Genomic DNA, 18,608 nt, shown 5'->3' on the forward strand with positions numbered 1-18,608 from the left:
CTCACAATAATAATTAATAAATGATATGGCAAACTGGTATTAATAAAAATAGTAACCCTTTATTAATATGAAATATGCCAAACTCATTAAAAGGATCGTTGTATGGTCGGAAAATATCGTTACAAAGGATTATGCAGTCTCAGGGCAAATCCAAACTATTCTATGCAAATTAGGAGGCAACAATTTGGAAAGAGAAGGTCCCCAAGAACAGTTAGCACTCAGTTACAGCAGGGAGGAGGCTCGATAAGAACTGTTAAACCCAGAGGGCAGTGAATGAGTTACTCACAGCTAGTTTCACCCACATGAGGGATGTTGCTGCTGCATTGCCTTTGGGGCGCTCTGGTAAGTGCAGCACGGCAGATTGCCGGCAAGAAAGGTTAACTGCATGGTCCCAGGCTGGTCTGGCTTCCAGCAGATGGCAGGCAGTTAACAACGCTCTTGGCAACAGGCACTTGCATGGTTCCTGGGTAAACTGAGGCATGGCACGATTCTGGTGGCAAGGGGAAGCAGGCTTGGCAACTCTGGCTTCTAGGATTGTGGCTTCTCCAGCTTGCATGTGTATGGCTCGTGCCTTTGTCCCAGGCTCTGGACCAGACACTCAAGGCAGGGCAGGGCAACTCAAGGCGGCAGGGCTTGAAGCAAGGCTTCAGCATGGCAAGCTTCAACAAAGCTTGAGCAAGGTTTGCAGCAAGGCTGAGCAAGGCAAGGGTGACTGCCTGGTCACTCATATATATACAAAATGCCAGAGGGCAATTGGTCCAATGGGGCACTGAAGCTAACGTGTAGCTGCCCAGTGGAAAAGCATTCTGCCAGGCTACGACCGTAAACAGCAGAAGCAAGGACCTTGTATCTGAGGGACCAGTGGTCATCTTCGTGCTCTGACCCCAGATAAGCGTCTTGTTTACCAGACAGGCAGGAGTCCTGTCCCCTTTGTTTCCTTTCCTGCATTGCCCTCTTTTTCTGCAGGAAGGAGGGGAGAGAAAGGGACTCAGTCTAGACATCTGAAGGCTCTCTGAACATGACACATGGCCCATCATAGACCTGCTGGAAAGAATCCAACAGAGAGCCACGAGGAAGATTAGGGGACTTGAGCAGTTCCCCTATGAAGTGAGACTGAGATCCCTGGGGCTATTTAGTCTTGAGAAGAGAAGGCTGAGAGGGAATCTGATCACTGTCTATAAATATGTGAGGGGTGGGTGTCAGGAGGAGGGGGCCAGGCTCTTTTTGGTGGTACACAGTGATAGGAAGGCTGGGGTATTGCAGAGCCTGAAGCTGGTCCCAGTACTGCACCGGGGATGTGTCTGTGCTGGGAAGCTGTGAGGATGGTTGCTCCATGCTCTCAGCCCATGCTGCTACAAGGATGCGGCTTGTAATTGCTTTCTGTTTTCTTGTGCCGGTCCCATAGTGACTGGCTCTGACCAGCAAGAAGAAGGAAGCCCATCATGAGCCTCACACCTTGCAGTAAAAGTCGGCATTGGTAAAAATGCCCAGAATAAGTCCTTTGGCCAAGGAGGCTCACAGCTTGTTTCCATCAAGCAGAGGAGCAGGAGGCTTCTGCTACTTTGGCCCCCCTTCTCTTGGCTGCATACCCCCTATGACATCTCTTCCCTTGCTGGCTGCAGGGACCAGAGTGCATGCAGTCATGTGGTTCCTGCTTGCCTGCTGTGCCATGTGTCCTCCATTTTTCCCAAGGTCAACCTGCATCCCACACATACCTCAGCCAGACACATGAGCCTTTCAAGACAAAATATTCTGCTTGGCCCTTGGCAAGTCTCGGCCAGGTGCTGCTGAGTAAAAGCCTTCTCTCTTTAGCTTGGCAGCTCCCTGGGTGTGGGCAGTGCCATCTCCTTTCCACACCACCAGCACCTTGAAAGTTCTGAAAGCATGAAATGAAAATTGCCTCCTATTGCTGAGGAGAACCTGGGCTGCATGGCTGGTAGAAAACACATCCTGCTCGTAGCTTGGAAGGAATCCAGTTTCTTGGAGAGGTGGGAATTTCAGTCAGAAGCAGAAGTGAGGCTTACTCTTCTTTTCCAAGGAAACCTAAGTCCTGTGTCAGCGTCCATCCTGTGTTTATCCACTAGCACCGGCTGCTGGACACTGGAGGAAAGAGCAAAACCAGCAGAAATCTGAGTGGGTGGCTGAAAAAGCAGCTGGAAACACAGTGAGGGAGGCACTGCCCTACCCCAGCTGCAGAAGCTGGGCACCTTGGTCCCAGGGCTGCTGAGCCCCCAAGTGCTCAGGCCATGCTGGGACCACTTTGGCAAACTGCCTGTGGCAGAATGCCGAGAGCTTGGGCTGGGATAACCAAAAAACCCAGGCAGTGCCAGACACATCTCCCCCCTTTCCCCAGCCAGGCAGGTGTAGCAGGGGTTGCCCTGGAGATGCTGTTGTGTGCATTGCTCAGGGACATGGCTGCAGCACAGACCTCTCTTCTCTGGATGGGCAGTTTGGGATCCTTCCCCACCCCGTGGCAGTTGGCAGCCACACTGCTGGTGCTGGCAACAGGATGCTGCTGGCCCTGCAAATGCCATTCGTAGCCACCCTGCACATTTGGCTGCCAGAGAAACTTCCTCTGCCCTGCTTGCAGCAGGAAGGCTCTGCCTGGAGCCAGTCCTGCAGTCCTGCCCATGGCGTCCCACCAAGGCCTCGCCCCTTGAACCAAGGAGCATGTGAAAGGCACAGGAAGGTTGCTTGAAAGTGTTGAGGCTGGGATGGCCACTAAACAGTGAGAGAAGCTCTCTATTAATCCCTCTCCCTTGCCAGAAGGTAAATGGAAAGGGAATAAGGGAGAGAGACTTTATGGGTGGGGACAAAAGCCCCAGAAAAATCAGTAACAAAGAAAAGAACAGATAATGACAGGAACAAGGAAATAATGAATATATATGAATATGTATGAATATGTATGACACCAAGGTGGAATTCCCTTAGTGTCCAGACAGGACTGAGTGGCAGACCAGAACTAGGATTGAGGAACTGGATTTGGGAGCTCACGTGCTGGGATTGAAGGCAGAACAGATAGAGCCTTAGCTGAGAAGGAAAATCACTGAGGGACCTGGAGAAGCTGAGGAAGCAGATCAGCGCAGGCCTCATCACTTTCAAGTCCAAGTTCCTGAAGGACAGAAGGGTGGATGCACGGTCTGTAACCATATCAATACCAGGAATTTCTTGGTTCAGGATCACTCCCCAGAGGCACCTGGCTTGAGCTGACCATGCTGCTGTACCATTCCATTAAACTATTCATATTTGTGTGAGATTCTGTGCCTGAGAGTGCCCGAGGAAGCCGGGGGCTCGGACCGCACTTGTCTAACAGCTGCATGAAGGCTCCCCATAGGAGGGTGACAGAGGGGCAAGACAAACCCCATGGGTTTGAGGGCAGAGCCAGAGCCATGTGCTGCATCCCCATAGAAAGCCTTTATTTGGCACCTGGTGCCCAGCCTTCACAACTGAGCTGAACTTGCCTGAGGCAGCATGAGGCTGTGAGCTGAGAGGTGCTGCATGTCAGTGTGGTCAGAGCCTGCCTGGAAGGTGGCTGTCCAGGCTGTCTCAGAGTCTGAAAGGGTCCAAGGAGGCATTAGGGGGATGAGACATGAAGCCATCCCCTGCATCCCACTGGCATTCCTGCTGCAGCCTGATCACCCACTCCCCTCTACTTTGGTACTGCCATGGCACAGTTCCCTGTCCTGCTAGTAGCCCTCCAGTGGAGAGGTGAGGATTTTGGGAGTCGCTGGTGGCAGGCCCTGGCAGGTAGGAACCAGAGAAGCTGCCATCCTTGCTGAGAAGGAAATGACCATGTGGCAGCTGGGGTCACTCCACCGTGACCCAGAGAGCAGGCCCTGCAAGGCCAGTGCTGTGGCTTGTGGTGCCCGTCCAGACAGGGGGCAAACTGTCTGCCTGGGGGTGCCTGTGGCACTGGGGGATGTGCCACAGGCCCTGTGTGAAGCAGTGCCACCAGCATCGGGATCCCATTGGGAGCAATGTGCCCGCAGCAGTGTCTGCCTTCAGCCCAGCCTCTGCACTGAGCTGTTTGCTGCTGCCACCCGGGATGAGCAGGGCCTCCCTGTGCCAAAGCAGAGCGTGCTGTTGTCTCTGCACCCTGGCTGGGAAATGGGGTTTCTCTGGGGCATTGGATGGATTCCCACAGCAAGGACCACCCTTGCAGGGGTGCTCCCTCCCTCCCAGCCTCTCTGCCACTTCCCTCAGCACTGGTCCTACCAGCTCCACCAGCCCCATCCCAGCATCCCTTCCTGCCCACAGGCACAAGGCATGCCACCAGGGCGAGAATCAGGGCAAAGGCACCGCTGGCCGTGGCAATGGGGCTGCCAAGTGCCTGCTGTGGCTCCTTCCCAGCCCCTTGCCCTGGCTCCTTTTACAGGGCTGAAACTGGAGCCCCATGGGCAATCAGCTGGCAGCTGCAGGTGTTTGGCTGGGTGGCCTAATGGCAGGGTGCCTGGGCCAGGACAGGACAGGTGAGCTGAGGAGGTCTGCATGACCCAGGCAGTGCTGCAGGAACATAGTTGAACGTAGCTGATCAGAGAGGCAGGGACATGGTGTTTTTTGAGGTCCTTATAGCAGACTGGAAAGCATCAACCTCCTTCCTTGGCTTACAGGCTGGAAATTATTACCTGTTTAATCATTTAATCTGGCACCCTGCTTTGCTGGTGCCAGTGCCCGGCCAGCATGCCGATCCATGGTACCTGGGCATCCCTGGCAAGGGCAAGCTGCAGCCCTGTACGGGAGAGAAGCCTCATCCTGCCTTCTGCTTGACCAGCAGAAACATTTCCCCAGCACCTTCATCTTGGGAGTAGCAGCTGCTACTTGTGCTGCATTGGCTTTTGCAGGGTTGGAGGAAGGAGTAACCGCAGAGGGGCCCTGGGCTACAAGTAACTGTGTTTGCTAAAGACCCCCAGCACTCTCTCCAGCCTTGTGTTTGCACCTCTGCTGTTCATCTGCTGCTCTTAGGGGCTTTGGAGGAACAAAACACAGTGCTCACTGTCCCTGTGCCCCTGAGCTGCTTCCCTGCTCCCCGCAGTGTCTGCAGCAGGCGCGGGGGTCTGGGCCATTGAAAATGAAGGTGGGTTTCAGGTTCACAAACACCAAAAGTGCTGGACTAAGTGTGGCAGCTGTCCATAGAGGCAGATAGAGCAGCCCTGCTGACATGCAGTGGCAGAGAAGGGCACAATTACTGATTGTAACACAGGAATGGGATGGGGACTTCAACTGTGTACATTTTACTTTGTGCTCTGTGCAGAGTGAAGAAACACTTTACTGATACCTCACATCTATCCACACATCGTCACCCAGTGCTTCGGAGCATGGAATCCTAGGGCTGGAAAAGCGTTTGTTGGAGCTGGGTATGAAGGCACTGCGGGGAAGACGGCTAGATTGGGGATGCTGTTGCCACCTACGGGCAGGTCAGGGTGTGCGGGCACAGGGCGGAAATTCCGGTTCGAATGAGTTTGGAAATGACCTCAGAGAGCAGGACTAGGGGAAGCAGAATGGGACCCAGATGTTCCTGGAGAAGGACACTGGGGAGGCTTCATCTCTGCAGTGGTATTTTCTGCGGAGAAAAGCTGCTTCAGAGGGCGAGTGAGAGTAGTTTAAAAAAAAATTGCCACAGCTGGTATGACTTTTAAATTTTATTTTTTATATGAGAAGCTGGTTTTACTTGCCTTGAGGAGCCTGGGCTGCAGCCAGAGCAGACTGTCAAGGGGCAGGTGAAGACTCATTGTCACATGATGGGGATAAGCTCAATAGGATCTTTTCTTTTGGCGTGCGTTTGCGTGTGAAGATGTTTCTGCCCACCCTGTGAGAAGCAAAGAGTTCCTGTGGGATGGCTCTCATACACCATGCACTAAGGGCTGCCAGTTCCAGAAGACAGCAGTGGTGTCATTAAAATGACCCCCCACTTGCCAACATGGAGCAGCTGCCGCATGCCCTGGGCCAGGGCAAGCCCTGTGCCAGGAGGCACCTGAGTTCCTTCTGCAAAACCACATTGGGTGATTGCCAGGGATGGTCTCCATGACCAGGTAGATGATGGTTCTTGAGGGTCCTGGGGAGGACCTCTCTTTGGGGCTGATATCCCCCACATCCCCCCACTACCTTGTGGCTTTCCAGTCCTCCTCGAGGGATCCGACAGCTTCCCGCAGCAGCCACGTAGTGCTCAATGTCTCCTTTCCACCTGCATCCACGAAGCACTGCCCCACGAAGGCGGTAGTGGCATCTGGGGGAAGCACTTGGTGGGGACTTGTTGGGGATGGCACCCATGCTTGCTGGCCAGTTCCCCTTTCCTGGGGTCCTCCCAGCCACAGCCATGTTGTGGTTTCAATGGCCATATGCCCACCCAATCCATGCTGAAAGGACCAGCCCTTCCCCAGCATCTCCCTTGGACCACGCAGGACCTGTGTGGCATTGCATCCCCCAAGCTCTGACTGGGCTTTAAACCCACCATGGTCACCTCAGACCATGGATGGGTGCAGAAACACTGGGTGAGGAGGAACTGCCATGTGCCAGCCTAGCATTTCCCACTAGCCCAGTGCTGGGTATACACCACAGCCTCCCTCTTGATTCACTGCTGCAAAGCATCACCCAGCAGACATTGCGGCAGAGGAAAAATTCCTGCTGGACAGCTGTGTGGACACAGTGTCCCCATGGTGCCATCCCCAGGTGTCCCCACACTTACTAGAGAACTTGTCCCAGTGCACAGTGAAGGTGAAGGTGGGCCATTCCCTCTCGCCAGGCTGCTGTTGGGTGCCCTTCAGAGGGGAGAGGCGGGGACAGCCACCACTGATGGTGACCCTTGTGAGGTATTTCCCCTGGAATTCCCCGTTGCTCCTCACAGCTGAAATCTCCATCAGTGAGTCCTGCTCATTCCTCCACAGACCGCTGAGCTGGCACTGAAGGGACATGGCCACAGGCCCTCTACCCCTGTGCACAGCACAGAGGGGACCACACCTCCACCACCAGACCTGAAAGCCCTGCTGAAAGTGCAACTGAAGGACACAGATATCCATTTCCCCATATTGGGGAAACTCTCCAAGGTGCTCCTGGCTGCGGAGGAGATGGTGCAGCAAACCCAGCATGTGCCAGCCTGCAGGCAGGCAGGCAAATACAGACAACATGGGAGGGGATGCACCATGCACTGGACTAACAGGCATGGAAGCGCATTCATTCCCATATGAATGAATACCCCACCCATCTGTAGGGGTCAAGTTTTGCTGAGGTGGGACCAGGTGGACAGGGGTGACCCAGAGACAACCTACCCATTGCTTGGAGTGGATGCCTGCAACTTTCTGCTTGTCCCAGGCTAAGTAATATTGAAAAGAGAACCCCTGGCTGCTCAGATTGTGCCCCAGTGCCACGAGTGCATGCCCCCATCACCCCTGTCCTCATACCTTACTCTCTGCAGGGATGACACATGCCACCAGGGCCAGGGCAAGGACCAGGGCAAAGGCACCGCTCCCCATGTCCATGGGGCTGTGAAGCACCCAGCGTGGCTGCCTCCCAGCCCCACGTCCCAGCTCCCTTTATAGAGGGCTGTAACTGGAGACATACATGCACTGGACTGGCAACTGTGAGGTGGCTGGCAGGGTGCCCAGGTCAGGAGAGGCACAGAGGTCTGCATGACCTGGACTGCAGTGGAAAAATGTGGGGATGAGCACGGATCTGCAAGGAGGTAGGGGCATGGGGAAGGTTTGTACAACCACTATCCAGGAGGTTCTGCCAACCCATTCCTTGCTCTGTGCAGCTGGAAGACATTAAAGTGTGCTTGTCCCCATGGGTTGCCCTCCCTGTGCATGGTGGTCCATGCACAAGCCCCGTGGCAGGCTGGACCTGCCTGGACAAGAGAGCCAGAGGTGGGGACTGGGAGGTGTCACCAGACATGCAGATCTGGTGTTGGGGATGAGGGAGTGCTGGGATAGCACAGGAGGGCAGAGGACCAGACATGGAGTCCCTGAGTGACCTGGGAACTCCTCAGCTCTGTCTCCTTAGGTGAGACAGCAGATGGACTGAGACAGATGCTGGGCACTGAGATGTTCAGTGTTGAGACATTTCAAACAAACCCTGTAGAAACAGTTGTGTAGGACAAACTTCTGCACATGGTTAAGACCAGGCAATTGCTGGAGAACCCCTGCAACAAAGACACCTTCTCCATTTGGACAGCAACCAGTTGTTGAGGGATTTGATCCCCTGCAAGAACATTGCCCCATCCCAGTAAATCTGTCCCTTCTTTAACCAAAGCACAGTGTGAGCACCTGGGCAGCACAGACATGGCAGCAGTGTGACTGCAAGAAGCTTTCTGCCTCTGCCAGCTCCCCGAGCCCCTGAAGGTGTTCAAGGGATGACTGTGACTGGGGCTTGCCAGGCAGCACGAATGGGTGGTTTTCCTCCTCGAGGGAGGTCTGCAGTGAGGCTGAAGAGCATCTCACCTTGGTTGTGCTGATGGGTCTGAGCTGGAAGGAGGCAAACTGTGCTGGGTTTGCAGCTCAAAGGGGCAGAGCAGACGTGAGCAGTGGACAGAGTGCTGCAGGCAGGTCTTGCAGCTGGGTAAATCCCAGCGCTGCAGAAGGCTCAGTGCTCATTGGGAAGCATACTCTGCCTCAGCTCCCTGCAGGCACCCTGACACATCATGTCCTGTCACCTGCCACCCCAACATCAAAATGCTGGATGCCTCACAGCCTTGCTGGCTGCCTTTCTCTAGGGACTGGACACACAAGCCTCTCTGCCAGCCCATGCCTGCTGCAAAGGTTATGGGCACCGTGGCTGCCTACAGGGTTTGCAGACAGCTTAGGCCCTGATCAGCACCAGTGCTGAGCTGGAGCATCCCAGAGCTGCTTCACAGCCACAGGGAGCCCTTCCCTGGGGAAGTCTTGGCAGGAAGGCAATGATGCTGTAGGCTTAACAGGATGCCCGAGTGCTGAGCTGGCCACACTTCAGGATCTGAACCGTGTCCTCTGTTCCCTCTACCACTCCCTTTCTTAATTGTCAGGTTCCTCCACATCAGGTAAGGGGCTGTGCAGATCCTGTGGCAGGGGGCTGGCATGGAGGTTGCTCAGAAAGGCTTTAAGGGAACAGAAAAAGACAGCGAGGAAACAGCACCATGGGTCCAGAAGCAGGAGGCAGACCCAAGGGAAAAAGGTGTGAAAAACAAGCCACATGCAGGTCTGTAACAAGGTGGGCTAAAACAGAGCAGGGGAAAACTTGCTGAAGCCACAGGTGCTGTTAGCAAAGCTCTCCCAAAGCATTCATGGCAAGAATCCCAGGAGAACATTGGGAGGTGGCAGTCCTGCCAGCCCCCTGCTGCCTTTAGGCTGCTCAAATCCTGGGCAGGGTGCCAGTAAGGGACGTGCATCACCATCCCAGGTTAGTCTGGGACTGGGCTACTCTAGTTTCAGATTCAGACCCAGAGATGAATTTCCTGGAAATCATTCATGCTGGCCGGGAGGGGTGACTCAGGCAGCACTGGCCTTGTCCATTACCATAAGTTACGCAAGGTCTGGCAGGCAGGGGTCTGGGACTGTGTTTGCTGGGTGCCTGCTTTATAGGAAATCCCACATTTGGGAGCTGGATGTGCTGCCGCTACCAGCGCCGTGCTGCCGGCAGAGAGCAGCCGGTGCCGCTTGGCCCGGAACACAGCCAACACTGCGCATGCCTGCCAAGGGCTGCCTCGGAGCTCAGGGGAGCTCCCAGACAGCCTTTTGAGATGCAGAAGAGCCTCCCAGCTTACTCCGCCACCACGCTCACCCCATGCCTAGCAGGGAAGAGCCAGTGCTGGCCTGTGCCTGGCTCCAGAGGGTCACTCTGGGGAGGCACCAAGAAGCTGGGGTAGAAAAGGAGCTTTGCTGGGGCCGGTCTCTTCCCAGAGCTACAGGGTGAGAGTTTCATCCTTCACCCACCACAGTGCTTGAGTCCAGCATTCCCCAGGACATCTCCCCAGGCTACATATGGTTAATTTTAAAAGGGTAAAATAATAATTTATTTGGGGTTTGGGACTTCATTTCCTGGAGTAGATAGCAACCCTGATGGTGGTACATACTGATGGGCTCTCCCACGTCCAGCTGAAGCAGAAAGGTTCTCTCTCCTCCTTTCATTTCATCCGAGTGAAGATATTGCGGCCAGTCCTGTGGTGAAACAGAAGCCTGTCAGTGCCCAGCTGGAGGTGTGGCAGTTATCCTAGATGGGTTGCATGTCCTTTGGCTCACCTGGTGGCTTTCCAGTTGCTGGACTGGGAGTCAACCTTCTCCCGCAGGAGCCAGGAGGTCTGCAGGACCTCCTCCCCACTGTCCTCAACAAAGCACTGGCCCACAAAGACAGCTGTGGAGTCTAGGAGAGTAGAGACTGTTACTCTAGTGGGACCTCAGCTGCTTTTGGGGCTTCACAAGCATCAGCAGGTTGAATGCTCATGGAGCCTGGGAAGGTCTTTTTTTGCAGAGCAATGCTCTGCAGCAGAGATGCTGTCAAAGCACCTCTCCATGCCATCTTGCCCAAAAAGTGGTTTGGGAGGTGTGCTGCTGTCTACAGACACCCCCACCCCCCGAATGGGAGAGATCAGGGAAGGACAAATTGGGGAGAGAAAAAGGCCTGGGGTGGGCACGGGATCCCATCTGAGCTTCACTCCCCAGGCCACCACCCTATGCTCACAGAGACTCCACTGCAGCTACTGACCAGAAAACATCTTCCAGTTGACAGTGAAGCCGAATGTGCACTGCCTGTCCTTGTCCAAGTGCTGAGAGCCAACAAGAGGAGATGACTTGATGGGTTTCTGGGCACTGGACACAGCAGTGTGGTACTCGCCAGAGAAGTTGCCCTGGCTGTCAACTGCAGACACATGCATCCTGGAGCCCAGGTCGTTCTCCCACCAGCCAGTCAAGTTGCACTGCAGGGGCACAAACAGACATGTCCCCGGGCCGCCTGTGTGCAGCACCTACCCCATGTGCTCAAACCCCTACCCACACACACCTGATGCCCGTGGGGTGCTGGCACCCACCTTGCCATTCCTTGTGGAGTGTTTCTGATCCTGGCCCTGCCACCACCTGTTGCTGGCTGCCTTTGCCTCCTTTGCACTGGCCTTCTCTCCCGTGGGGATCTCAGCTGCCTGGCAGAGCAGCTTGTAAAAGGAAGAAAAGACAGGACAAGCTGTGGTCAGTGGCACAGCGCAGTGTCTCCAGAACACTATGAGTGCTCAGCACTTGTTATTAAGAGAAAATATCTAGGAAGCTGCCAACACCTTGGCCACATCAGGAAGGTCACAAACTGGGGTAAACTGAGCAGAAGGGGAGAGGTGAGGAAGATAAAAGAAAGGCAGGAGCCCCAGACAGCCAGGAGTACAAACAGCCCCCCTGCTCTAGGCCTGCCAGCTGAGCTGTGTGACCCCAGGACAAGGCTGCCTGTGCCTGCGGAGACATATGCTGGGCTCAGCATCAGGGTGTGGCACGAGTTGGGAGCCCACTGGGATCGGCAGAGCTCTCGGGTTCATGGTGGGGTCCCGTTTAGCCAAAGAGGGGGGCACAGTCAGAGCCCTGCAGCTCCCCACTACGAGCTCTGGCACCAGCTCCATGCGCTGCCTATGCACACCCACAGCACAGCTCCTTGGCCAAGCCACCTCACTGGGTCACGGTCTGCAGGTCACCCCTGCCCCAATCCCCTGCATGTCTCCACATGCGCACCCGCCTGTCCGAGAAGGGATGTCCGTGCGTAACCCTCCCGGGGACACGAATGGCGGCTGGAGTCTCTTGCTGCCCCGCAGGAGCTCCCCTCAGTGTCCTCCCGGGAAGAGGGGTGCTTCCCGCTGCAAGGCCCGTCCCCCCGCGGTCGCTGTCCCTCTCGCGTTCTTCCCCGCACCCTCCGTCCCAGGACGAGGTTCTCACGAGTGCCTCCCAGCCACATCTGTCCCGCTCCGCCCGGCCCCCACCTGAGTCCCCGCCGCGGCGGCAGCCAGGCCCGCCCCGGTGGGCAGGGCGAGGGCGGAGAGGAGGCGGCGGCGGCTCATAGCGCTGCAGCAGTCGGAAGAAATCACGACGTGCCGGAGCCTCCGCCGCTTTATAGCCCGGCCCGGCCCGGGTTGTGCTGGGCGGCACCAGCGGGAGGAACCATGTTGTGGGGTGGGCATAGACACGGAATGGGAACAGGGGTGGGGTGGGGATGTAGTGGGGGTTGCCTGGGGCTGCTTTTGGTTGTAGGCCGTCCTGCCTGTCTCTGTCCCGGTATCTCCTGGCTGAGGGCTGTACCTGGGCTTCACCCCTCACTTGCAGGAACCCCTATACCCTATTCCCCCCCAGCTCGCTGCACGGCTTTGGGGTGGGGAGAGTGTCAGTAAGACTGTCAGTCATGGCTTCCCGTAAACCTTAGGGTTTTGCTTTCTCTTTCTGCTCCCCTGGCGAGCAAGCATCAGCTTACATCATCTCCTATCCCATGAAATGAAGTAACTGGCCTTAGCCACCCAGGTTCCCAGTAGCTGCTCATGGAGCTGCAGGCCCTTGCCCTGGGCCCTCTGGTGTCCAGCATGGACTTTGGACCACCCCAACACCCCAGGATCTCAGTTCACAACAACAGTCCTCTCTGTGGGGGCCATCACACAGCCCTTTGTCATGTGTGCACAGGAGCAAGGTCCCCACCCAGATCAGTAGCTGGAGATAGAGTTTAATGGGAAGCTAGTGCAGGCTGGGGTGCAGAGATGCAGGAGGTGGCCAGGTGAGCACAGAAGGTTTGCCTACACAGAAGCTTCACTCCAAACCTTGTCCATCGAGCACCTTGCAGCTCCACACCAGGGCTCTTGCCTGGGGCCTCCCACTGCAGTGCTACTGCAGGTACCCAATAAGCATGCACAGACAAGAAGGCACCTGCTGTGGCCATGGATTAGAAGTCCAGGACAGCAGGCTATCTTGTCCTGCCACACACGCTGTTGGGTGCAATGAGGACCAGAAATCTTGCAGGAGCCTTGGGCAACTCTGAACTGCAACTCCCAACAGTTTGCCTGGGCAGTGGGACACATGACCCACGTGCCTGGGGCTGGCACAGCTCCTCTGTGCACAGCTGGCATACGTGGTATTGCCAATAGCTGGGCCACCACAATGTATGATGCAGGGGGGTTACATGGAAAGGGGGGCATGTAGTAGGAGTTTTGGGAAAGACTGTAAATCCTGAGTACCTTAGCCAATGAGGAAAGGGAGAGGGATAGTTGCATCTGGTAATTTAGGATAAAAGGGAAGGTGTGTTTTCCAGCAATTCAGAGAGCCCAAAGAGAATTGTCCTGTGGACTCTCCCTTTATTCAAATAGGATTTTACAAGATTCCTCTGTCTCCATTGTGACAGGAACTTCTAGATCTGATTAATTTTTCCTTACACTAATATGGGCACAAGGCAACCCTTTGCAACGGTCTCTCAGATACTTCCCAAATTTTGCTTTGCATTCAGTCTCACATTTGAGACCCAGTTTCTCCCCAACACTAACGTTCATCACCACCCAGGCTGGGAGCTTGGCATCTTCTGCTGCTGATATCTCAGGGTCCCCCTCTCCTCTACGCAGGTCCCCACAACACTTCAACCCCTGTCTGCAGGAGCCCTGGTGCAGCAGGGAGGGGTCAAGAGGGGATGGGCAGGAAGGGAAGAAGGCCACAGCAGAAAGTGCTGAAGAAGTGAAAAGGCAGCTGGGCTGTGGCTTCAACCTGTCTATGTCAGGAGTCAAGGAAGGCTTCATGAGTACTAAGAAGAAAGGGCTAAGGAATAATTAAGCTGGCTGCTCACTCTGGCATTGAGCCAGCCTTGACAAACAGTAGACAGGAAATGTGAAAGAGCCGTCTGCAACCCAGGACTGTCCTCCCTGCCTTGAGTTGAGTCCCTGCCTCGAGTTGAGTCCCTGCAGAAGTTCCTGAAAGCAGCTGATTGCCAGCCTCATGCCACCTCTGAGAGGGGATGATGTTGCAAGGGGCTAGCAGTTGCCCCTCCTGCCCCCTGCAGCCTTTGCAGACCAACCATGCTCGGCACTGCAAACCTCAGCCGTGCTGCAGGCAGCAGCTGCCTGCCCAAAATACAGCCCAAGAAAACTGAAGCTGCATCTGAAAGCATCCCTCGTGGTGCAGCTAATTTCCAGGACAGAGGCAAGCAAACACTGGGCAGACACTTGCTGCAGGCAGCTCGCTTTCTGGCCTTCCTGGTAATGGTGGCATGTGGGTGAAGCAGGGACAGAGAGAGTAGGAAGCAGTAGCTGAAGCTCATTAAGGCTGCAATGGAGGATCCTGGACCACAGAGAAGGGTCACAACAGGGGACGCACTCTGAGCCTCAAGAGGCCATGAGATAGGGTGGCAGGGATGGGGGAACATGTGCAGTGAGCCATGACACAACAGGAGCCAGCTGGGTGTTTTCAGCAAAGCTTTATTGGGAGAAGCAGGTAGTGGGGTAGGAGGTGGGGGCAGCATCCATGGCCCTGCTTCAGCCCAGGAACCCCAGCACAGCCACCCTCACTCCTTCTGAGAGTGCAGTCGAGTGAAGACGTTGATGCCAACCCTGCAGGGACACAGAGGGAGCTCATGTAAGTGTGGGAACTGCAGCCTTGCACAGGGCAAACACCCTCCTGGGACACAGCCTTGTCTCCCACCCACAGCACTGGCACCATGGTGGCACCCCCAGGAAGGCCATGTGTGAATGCCCCATCCTCAGCCATCCCCAGCCTGGCATCAGCTCTGCCAGGTGCTGACCCTCTGGGGTGGGAACCCTCCATTCACCTGGGGATGCACAGGGGACCTGCAGGTGGCAGGGACAGGGAGGGGGCTCACCTAGTGGCTTTCCAGTCATCTGTGATGTTGTCCACATGTGACCTCAGGAGCCACATGGTCTTCAGAACCTCCTTTCCATTCTCATCCACAAAGCACTGGCCAGTGAAGACAGTGACAGAGTCTGCAAGGACAGCGCGGGAGGTGGAGGGGAGCACATCCAGGGAGGCACACCAGTGCCAAACTATGTCCCTAGAGGCTGTCCCAGCACAGGGGACAGTAGGCCCAGGCTAGTCTTGCCCTCTGGGGACATCAGGCAGGAAGGGTCAGAGGACTTGGGCTCATGAGTGCAGATGGGCAGGCAGCAGCAGCAGCAGCGAGCTTCAGCCCCCAGCATGTCTTCTGTGCCCCCACACCAACAAAAGGAGCTCCAAAATCAAGGATGGGAGAGCACTGGGGACACCACAGGCAAAAGCAGAGGACAATGACAGGCAAGGCAGGGAAGGGAAGAAGGAATTCAAGGACATTGCGAGAAGCACAAGGCAGGTCTGGGGACAGCACAGGGAGGGCAGGGAGAAGCACCTGAAAAGGTCCAGTTGACAGTGAAGCCAAAGGTGGGGTGGTTCTTCTGGTTGGTGCGGTGCTGGGACCCCTGCAGTGGTGACACCTGGATCTTGTTGTTGGTGGCTGTCACAGCTGTGTGGTAGAAGCCATTGAAGTTGCCTTCTCCATTCACAGCCCCGATGGTCATGGTGGAGCCCAGGTCGTTGATCCATTTCCCAGTCAGCACACACTGGGGTGGAAGGGACTCAGTGTTGATGCCACAGCACAGCCTGACTGCGGGCAGGGTGGCAGGAGAGGGCACCCTGGGGAGCCACAGTTCCCCTGCCCACCCTGCCCCATGGATCCCAGCCCTGCCATTACCTTTCTGGAAGCCTGGCCAGGAGCCACCAGGGCCAAGCTGAGCACCAGGAGGAAGGGAGTCACTTGCACCATCTCTGCAGTGGGCTGACAGCCGGTGTAGCTAGGAGGTGCTCCTGGCAGGGCTCTGTCGAGGTGCCTGCTCCCTTGCCCTTTTATTGCCTCTAGGGCTGCAGGTGGCAGCTCTGGCCAGGGCATTGTGCAATCTGGGTGTTTCCAAATTTGCACTTCCCAGATGCACCAGTCTGGGGAAGGCCCTGGCTCCTGCAGGCTGGAGACTGCCAGGACAGACGTTCAGCAAGGGAAAACCCCTCTGTGTCTGTAGTTCTTTCCCTGCCTGGGCTGCAAAGGGATGCCAAGCAGCCTTAACCCCTATACACCCCAGGACTGGCTGCAGCTCATGGCCTCTCCCTGCTCCTCTTCACCCAACATGCTCATGCAAACCCACCCAGCACTGAGCTCTTTTTGGGGCTTTGCTTTATCCCCTCTCAGCACCAAAGCAGCTGCAGATCAGGCAAGAAAGCAACTGGTCTGCTCTCGCCTGGGGCTGGCATGAAGGTTTCCTGCTGTTTTTACAAACAGGCTTTTGTTAGAAGGAAATTATTTGTTGCCTTGATTATATTTATGGAACACAAACATTCCCCAAAGCTCTTGGATGTCACATTTTAACGCTGACAAAAGCTGTATTTACGCAGGAATCCTTCACCAAAGTTAAGTGCCTGTGTATCTCTGCATTGCTGGCCCAGAGAGGCTGAAGTCGCTTGGTTCACAACAGATTTTCCCACCCATTCCTCAGTGATTTTCAAAGCTCTCTCCTGAAAGATATGTGTTTTAATCACCCCAGTCACTGCAGCAAGAGCCAAGGGAGCCCTAATCACTCCACAACCTTCCTTTCCTAATATGGGCACAGGGCAACCCTTTGCAACGGTCTCTCAGATACTTCCCAAATTTTGCTTTGAATTTAGTCTCACATTTGAGACCCAGTTTCTCCCCAACACTAAAGTTCATCACCACCCAGGCTGGGAGCTTGGCATCTTCTGCTGTTGGTATCTCAGCATCCCCCTCTCCTGCGCAGTCCAGGATAATCTCATGAGCATCTGCACACTCTGGCTGTGCCATTCTGTTCTGTTCCACGCTATGTTGTTCCACCATGTTATTTGGTTCCAAGGAGTTGCCCACTCCTGCAGTGCTGTGCCATGCCATGATGTAGTCTCTGTGGGGTGCAGGGTGATCTTGTGAAGGGCCACACCTCCCAGCTGGGCTGTGCTGTGCCATGCCATGGCGAGCTGAGCCAAGCCTTGCGAGTTACAGCATGCAAGGCCAAGGTGATTGACAGCTCTGGCTGTACAAATAGGGTAGTATTGGTCAGCTACCCTTACTACAGGGATGTAGCTGGCACCTTCAGCTCTGTAGTACCCTGCTCTCTTCTCCTGCCTTTCCCAGACTTGTTCCTTCCCTGGTACTTCCTCCTTTCCCTTTGCTTGGAATGATGCCATCTTCCCTTCTTTCCCTGTACCCTGCAAGGCTCCGTCAACCAAGGAGAAATTATTCTTTTCTCAAAAGAACCCTAATGGGAGCAAGATGTGCCTCACTGTCATGGTAGGGCCAGACAGGCCCAGCACAAAGCCCAGACAGGCCCTAAGGTGTCTACACATGGTCCCACTCTCCCCCCTCCTTGCTGCAGAAAGTCAGGGCAATGCGGGAAAAGGAACAAAGAGGACAGGACCATGAGTGCCTGGTAAACAAAGTTGCTTACCAGGGTAAGAGCTTGGGTACTGGACACTGCTCCCCCAGAAACCAGGCCTTTGTTTCATGTCTTTTATGGCCACAGCCTGGCAGAGCCAGTTTCTGTTGGGTAACTATGTGCTGGCTTCAGCTGCCCTATTGGCCCAAATGAATCTAGGGCAAGATATATATACAGGCTGACTTGTAGTCACCTTGCTTTGCTCAAACCTTGCTCTTAAACCTTGGTCAAGCCTTGCTTGAACCTGCTTGGACCCGTCTTGCTTGAAGCTGCCTTGAGTTCCCCTGCCCTACCTCAAGTGTCCAGTCCAGAGCCTGGGATAAAGCCACGAGCCTACAAGACAGCAAGCTGGAGAAGCCACGAGCTTAGGAGCCAGAGCCAAGCCTGCTTCCCCTTGCAACTGGAATCACACCGTGCCTCAGTTTAGTCAGGACAAAGCATGTGCCCATCACGAAGTGTCATAAACCACCCACCGTCCACTGAAACCAGACCAGTCTTGGGACAGCGTGGTACCATTTTGCCAGCAACCTGCCGTGCCAGCGCCGTACGAGACCACCCCAAAGCCTCAACAACTAACAGCAGCAGCAGCACTCCCCAGTTGGGTAGAATCAGCTGTGGGTAATTAATTCATGTCCTCTTTTGGGCTTAAGGGTTCTTGTCGAGTTTCTCCCCCCACGCTGTGGGTGAATGCCATTTTTGCTCCCAGGGACCTTCTCTTTCTGTGTTATTTCCTCCCGGCTTGCATAGAATTGTTGTATTTTGCCTAAAGACTTGTGCTGGTTTGGGGCCAGACAGATCCTCTCTTGCCCCGAGAGGGACAAAAGAATGACACTCACACAAACGGATTGAAGAGTGATGGAAAGTTTAAATGGAAAAGCGATTGGTGAAACTACAAAACTACAAGCATAGTGGCAAAGATAGCCCAAAGCGTGCAGAGTCCCTTACACAACACCCAAAGGCATCCCAGCTCTTCCCTTCTCCCTCTTGAGGGTATGCCCAAACCCCCAGGGCTCGCTCTTTCCCCTACCCACTGCTAGGCTAGTCTCAGGCTGGCCAGGTCTGAGACTGCCCCCTCCACATTCCTCCTCCTGGCATTAGACCTAGACAGGCCTAAGAGGCTTTGAGATACTCCCCCACCATTACCCGATAGGGAGCATCTCCCATGGGAGCAGAGAGGGAAGAAGGAGGAAGAGAATGACTTTGCAGATGGATTTATAGGGGGCAGGATTTATGG

The 18,608-nt window shown here is 55.1% G+C and overlaps 3 protein-coding genes across 3 annotated transcripts; all 3 read right to left on the reverse strand.

Annotated features, from left to right (window-relative positions):
* Positions 1-5,706: 5,706 nt before the first annotated feature.
* On the reverse strand, positions 5,707-7,502 carry LOC128979723 (avidin-like). Its single transcript, XM_054398076.1, has 4 exons — positions 7,395-7,502; positions 6,683-6,896; positions 6,103-6,223; positions 5,707-5,806 (listed from the first exon to the last, which is right to left on the reverse strand). Exons 1-4 carry the CDS (start codon positions 7,470-7,472, stop codon positions 5,707-5,709), a joined length of 513 nt encoding a protein of 170 aa, XP_054254051.1. The 5' UTR covers positions 7,473-7,502.
* Positions 7,503-10,087: 2,585 nt separating this feature from the next.
* On the reverse strand, positions 10,088-11,008 carry LOC128979626 (avidin-like). Its single transcript, XM_054397951.1, has 4 exons — positions 10,988-11,008; positions 10,666-10,876; positions 10,203-10,323; positions 10,088-10,121 (listed from the first exon to the last, which is right to left on the reverse strand). The coding sequence occupies exons 2-4, from the start codon at positions 10,832-10,834 to the stop codon at positions 10,088-10,090; spliced, it is 324 nt and encodes a 107-aa protein (XP_054253926.1). The 5' UTR covers positions 10,835-10,876; positions 10,988-11,008.
* A 3,449-nt stretch (positions 11,009-14,457) lies between these two features.
* Positions 14,458-15,705, reverse strand: LOC128979607 (avidin-like). The gene is made up of 4 exons (XM_054397912.1): positions 15,634-15,705; positions 15,292-15,502; positions 14,773-14,893; positions 14,458-14,503 (listed from the first exon to the last, which is right to left on the reverse strand). The coding sequence occupies exons 1-4, from the start codon at positions 15,703-15,705 to the stop codon at positions 14,458-14,460; spliced, it is 450 nt and encodes a 149-aa protein (XP_054253887.1).
* Between the last annotated feature and the right edge of the window lie 2,903 nt (positions 15,706-18,608).

Source organism: Indicator indicator, chromosome Z, assembly GCF_027791375.1.
Source record: "Indicator indicator isolate 239-I01 chromosome Z, UM_Iind_1.1, whole genome shotgun sequence".
Classification (NCBI taxonomy): Eukaryota; Metazoa; Chordata; class Aves; order Piciformes; family Indicatoridae; genus Indicator; species Indicator indicator.

Bases quoted from the DNA above. Each gene is read 5' to 3' on its own strand.
- LOC128979723 (XM_054398076.1), bottom strand. From the start codon at position 7,472: ATGGACATGGGGAGCGGTGCCTTTGCCCTGGTCCTTGCCCTGGCCCTG. The intron at 6,897-7,394 runs GTATGAGGACAG...ATGTCCCTTCAG, and splicing joins TCATCCCTGCAGAGAGTAAG to TGCCAGCTCAGCGGTCTGTG. The intron at 5,807-6,102 runs GTAGTGGGGGGA...TGCTTCTCACAG, and splicing joins GAGGACTGGAAAGCCACAAG to GGTGGGCAGAAACATCTTCA.
- LOC128979626 (XM_054397951.1), bottom strand. From the start codon at position 10,834: ATGCATGTGTCTGCAGTTGACAGCCAGGGCAACTTCTCTGGCGAGTAC. The intron at 10,324-10,665 runs GTCAGTAGCTGC...CTACTCTCCTAG, and splicing joins CAACTGGAAGATGTTTTCTG to ACTCCACAGCTGTCTTTGTG. The intron at 10,122-10,202 runs GTGAGCCAAAGG...GTTTCACCACAG, and splicing joins AGCAACTGGAAAGCCACCAG to GACTGGCCGCAATATCTTCA.
- LOC128979607 (XM_054397912.1), bottom strand. From the start codon at position 15,705: ATGGTGCAAGTGACTCCCTTCCTCCTGGTGCTCAGCTTGGCCCTGGTG. The intron at 14,894-15,291 runs GTGCTTCTCCCT...CTGTCCTTGCAG, and splicing joins TGTCAACTGGACCTTTTCAG to ACTCTGTCACTGTCTTCACT. The intron at 14,504-14,772 runs GTGAGCCCCCTC...GTGTCCCTGCAG, and splicing joins GATGACTGGAAAGCCACTAG to GGTTGGCATCAACGTCTTCA.